The sequence below is a fragment of the Panicum hallii genome, chromosome 1, assembly GCF_002211085.1.
Source record: "Panicum hallii strain FIL2 chromosome 1, PHallii_v3.1, whole genome shotgun sequence".
NCBI classification, from domain to species: domain Eukaryota; kingdom Viridiplantae; phylum Streptophyta; class Magnoliopsida; order Poales; family Poaceae; genus Panicum; species Panicum hallii.
Genome location: NC_038042.1, coordinates 6,603,205 through 6,607,431, shown reverse-complemented (window position 1 = coordinate 6,607,431; position 4,227 = coordinate 6,603,205). Strand labels below are relative to the sequence as shown.

The following is a 4,227-nucleotide window of genomic DNA, read 5'->3' as shown; positions in this document are numbered from 1 at the left end:
TTTGAAAACTTTGTCCCAAACAATGTGCAACAAGTAAAGAAAACTGCTTCTCCCTAAAAAATGTGCGGCCTATAAAAATGCACCATTGCCCTTGATCTAGTGGGATATAATCATATTAGTACCAGTAACGTGATATGCTAAGAAAAGGGTTGATACATACTTCTTCATAAATATATTAGGCCTTTTGGTTCCGATTGCCATGGGTTGGGCGGTCGCTTTTTCTATGGCCACGGAGGTTGGGTTTGCTTTCCAACAATCTCTGAATCCTAATCCCTAACTTTATACACGTGTTGAGATCTCCCATTAACCACTGATTTAAATTTCATTTTCAGCTGAAATTATTTTTTTCTGAAACCCGGCCCAATTGGTTTTCCAAGAAACGAAAGCCTGGTATCTCAACTGGCCCATCAAAACCCCGGCCCACACAAGAGCGTCGGCTGGGCCTAATAAAAGCTGCAGCTACCCCATCAGGCTGTCAGGTCAGAGAGAATTAACTGCCTCTGGCCCACACGTGGGCCACCACGTGCATCGTCCGGCCGGCGAGGGACCACGGCGGCACCCACCCGCGGACCCGCCGGCGCACGGTTCCGGAATCACTTCCCACGCGATTCCACCCTCTCGCCGAGACGCTGACCCAACAACCCGAGCATCGCGGAATCCGCCGCCCCCCTGAAAAGAAAGCAAGCGAGCGTACAAAGGGCGCGTGCGCGGTGCGCGGGTGTCGGAGGAGGAGTAGGTGGGCAGATCGATCGGAGCGGTTCGGTAGGGGTCGGAGGCCGGCCGCCATGGCAGCAGCGGGAGGAGCGGGACGGGGAGGAGGGAAAGGAGGAGGAGGGAAGGGGGAGGGGTCGCTGGCGTACAGGGCGTGGAGGCTGTACCTGCTCCAGCTCCAGCAGCACCCGCTTCGCACAAAGGTCCCATCTTTCGTTCTTGTTCTGGGGTTTTGTTCTCTCTTTCGGAAGAGGGGGAGTTCTTGAACTGAGTTGGTTTGACTGGCTGATGCAGATGATCACGGCGGGGTGCCTCGCCGGCGTCAGCGACTCCGTGGCGCAGAAGCTCTCCGGGTACCAGAAGATTGAGAAGCGCAGGCTGTTCCTCAAGATGGTAAGGATGCTGCCTTGTATTTAGTTTCATCATTTCTGGTACGGACAGCAAGTGTAGTTGCTGTGGAATCGTATAGATCAATGGATGATAATATACTGATATGCAATGTGCTGTCGCATCAGCTGAACTGTAGTTTCCTTTCTGTAGGAGTGTGAATAGTTCTCTATCAACTGGTTTTAAGGGAAATTCTTGGTACTTGGTAGGATGTGGGGTTGCAGTTGAAAGATGTGTTGCTTCAATTCAAGTCATTTACTAGAAAGTAGTTTCAGTCCATTGTTGAATTATGGCAATGTGGATGTGGTCTGCTTCTGCTTGGTATTAATTTTCGGTGATTTATGTTGCCATATGTTGGGGTTGCAAGTAAATTTTTTAGAGAATGATGGGACTTTATGGACTCTTTATGTTGAGTACAAACATGAATTGCTAGTGTATGTTGCCAAATCAAGGTGTTGCTAGTTTTCAGAGCTATGTCAGATTGTTTCTCAAAATAAGGGTACCAATTAAACTTTTGCTTTGTATGTTTGGTGGTTTGCCTGCTTTCTTCTGTCAGAAAAATTGTGCATTGCAATTATTTAATAGGATCTCTTGCATTGGGATGCTTCTCTTTTCTTTTGAGAGGAGAGCTGCTCACTGGTTTCTATTGTTCTACAAACTTGAGTTCTCAAGTCTCCGTTGTCCTAGCCGTTGTTTGTGTAACATTGTATAGCCTTCATAAAAATTCTATGAGGGCATTCAGTAGTTGAATCCAAACGAAACTTAGAGAGATTTGGCAGTTGACTTAAGCTATGCTTCTGTACGTCTTACTAGTCCACGTACTTTGATCCAATACATTGTGTCTGTAACCCAAAATAATGAATTCACCAACTGGTGTTTTCTATATTTGCCTCTGCTCTTCTATTTATCATGCTCACTTGCATGTACTCGTCTGAAACAACCTACTGATGTCGTGCTGCAGCTCTTTGGTTTTGCACATGGTGGCCCATTTGGACATTTTTTGCACAAAATTCTGGATTATATCTTCAAAGGGAAGAAGGATACCAAAACTATAGCTAAGAAGGTATACTGTTTGTAACTGACAATTTTCACCATATCTTTCATTTCTTTCCGTGCAGGCTATGTTTAAATAGTTTATGCTTCTCCTGGAACTGTAAAAATCAAACATAACGTCAAATAAATGTTTTGACTTCAGTAGCCTAATAGTTGACAAGGAAAACTGGACTGCAATAATCTTGAAGTACTGCTTGCAAATTGTCCAAAGTCTTGATTGGGGCAACATTCTTTTTGCTGATGCCAGTAAAGATATGCTTTACTGATGGATTCTGGCAATGTGTTTTATTTTCATTTTTGTCAATTTGTATTGCTAGCTTGCCATTGAAATAGTTCTAGATTGGTTAACTTGTTCAGTTTTTTCATTTCTCATATTGCTAGCATGACACTGACATAGTTCTAGATTGGTTAACTTGTTCAAACTACTACCAAATTATAACAACCTTTTATTTAATGGCTGGATTGGAACTCTGGGTTGAGGTGAAGCTAATACTTGTCAACAACCTTTAATCGGTATTATGCAATGTTTCATGTATGATACACTTTTCAGGTTTTGCTGGAGCAAGTGACATCTTCTCCCTGGAACAATTTGTTGTTCTTGTTCTATTATGGATATGTTGTTGAGAGTAAGTGTGTTATGGTTTTTTGTGATTAATGAAGTGTTGTCATCATGCTATACTAAACTATTGCCAGTTACAATCTCAAAATTCACCCCTTCCATCCTCTTTCCATTTATATATATTGCATCGTTCCCATTGCCAGTCTCCCAAAATATGACTATATCATGTCTACATAAGCAGAAATATGAGGTCAGAGTAGTGCATCTTGAATGATATGCCCATCTACTGAAATATAATACCATTGTTGCTTCCATATATCTTATACTATATGTTGTCAGTCCATGGGTACTTATTCCATCTTGTAATTTAGGGAGGCCTTTGAAGGAGGTGACGATCAGGGTGAAGAAACAGTATCCTTCTGTGCAATTGAGTGCTTGGATGGTATGTATTTTTCTTTTGGCGCTGGTACTTGTCCTTCAATTTCCCACCATGGACCATTCATAAAATCCGATTGCTCTGCAGTTTTGGCCGATTGTTGGCTGGATAAACCATCAGTACATGCCTTTGCAATTCCGTGTGATCTTCCACAGCCTTGTTGCGTGTTGTTGGTAATGCTCTCTTGCACTGAACATTCTACAAGACCTGTTTACACGACTTGGCAAATCTCACTTTTTATCTGGTCATTCCATTCTATTCCTTCCTCAGGGGGATATTTCTCAACCTTCGCGCAAGGGCTATGTCTCTGAAGCAGGCTTAGATGGTATGGAAGGAACAAATAGCAGCACAGCATCAACCCAGCTACTAACCTGCCAAAGAACAAGGATGCTGGACGCTATACCCTGTCGACCTATACTGTTCTGGGGGGAAAATTCTTCTTGAAGCCATGCAAGTAGTTGAAGATTTCGACTATATATCCAGTAGTAGTCGGTTTATTTGATTGTCAACACGTGAAGACAGATTAAGCTTTTGTGAATCGTAATGGAACCGAAGTATGACGAGTTTTCCTGCCTTTGAGAACAGCCCATTCTGTCTTATGATATTGTTCCAGTGTCAACTGCTGTTGCTGGTAACCAAACCTGACCGGATGCTCCTCTCAGCTCTATTCAGACGCTAGAAATTACCCCAACTATTCAGAATCTCACGCCGGGTGACTGGCTTGGGACATTAGCTATTCCCAGTCGCTGCTGCAGTCCCGGGCTACCGCGCCAATCTACGCGCAAGAACCGCCTGAAACTCAAAGCGAGTTTCAAAACTCGCCTGAAAAATCAACGTTTCGTCAGGGCAGACGAAACCATCTACGCACTGAATTTTCAGGCATGTGCTTTTGAGCTTTGACATCGCGCGCCTTCTCTCACGACAGCGAGCGGCGGCGACCCGGCGTGCCGTCGTCATGTCTTTCCGTTTTTGCGGTCGTGTCGATACCGTTACCTTGAATTGACCGCGCCGTCTCTCGGTCGTAGTCTGAACAATTCCTTGCCCGGCTGGTTGATCGTATCAGGCTCGTAATTGGCAAGCG

The 4,227-nt window shown here is 44.3% G+C and overlaps 1 protein-coding gene across 1 annotated transcript; it reads left to right on the top strand.

Moving 5' to 3' along the window:
- The first annotated feature begins 502 nt into the window (after positions 1–502).
- On the top strand, positions 503–3,733 carry LOC112891773 (peroxisomal membrane protein PMP22). Its single transcript, XM_025959110.1, has 7 exons — positions 503–914; positions 1,006–1,104; positions 2,060–2,161; positions 2,702–2,777; positions 3,082–3,152; positions 3,234–3,319; positions 3,417–3,733. Exons 1-7 carry the CDS (start codon positions 786–788, stop codon positions 3,466–3,468), a joined length of 615 nt encoding a protein of 204 aa, XP_025814895.1. The 5' UTR covers positions 503–785; the 3' UTR covers positions 3,469–3,733.
- The last annotated feature ends 494 nt before the right edge of the window (positions 3,734–4,227 follow it).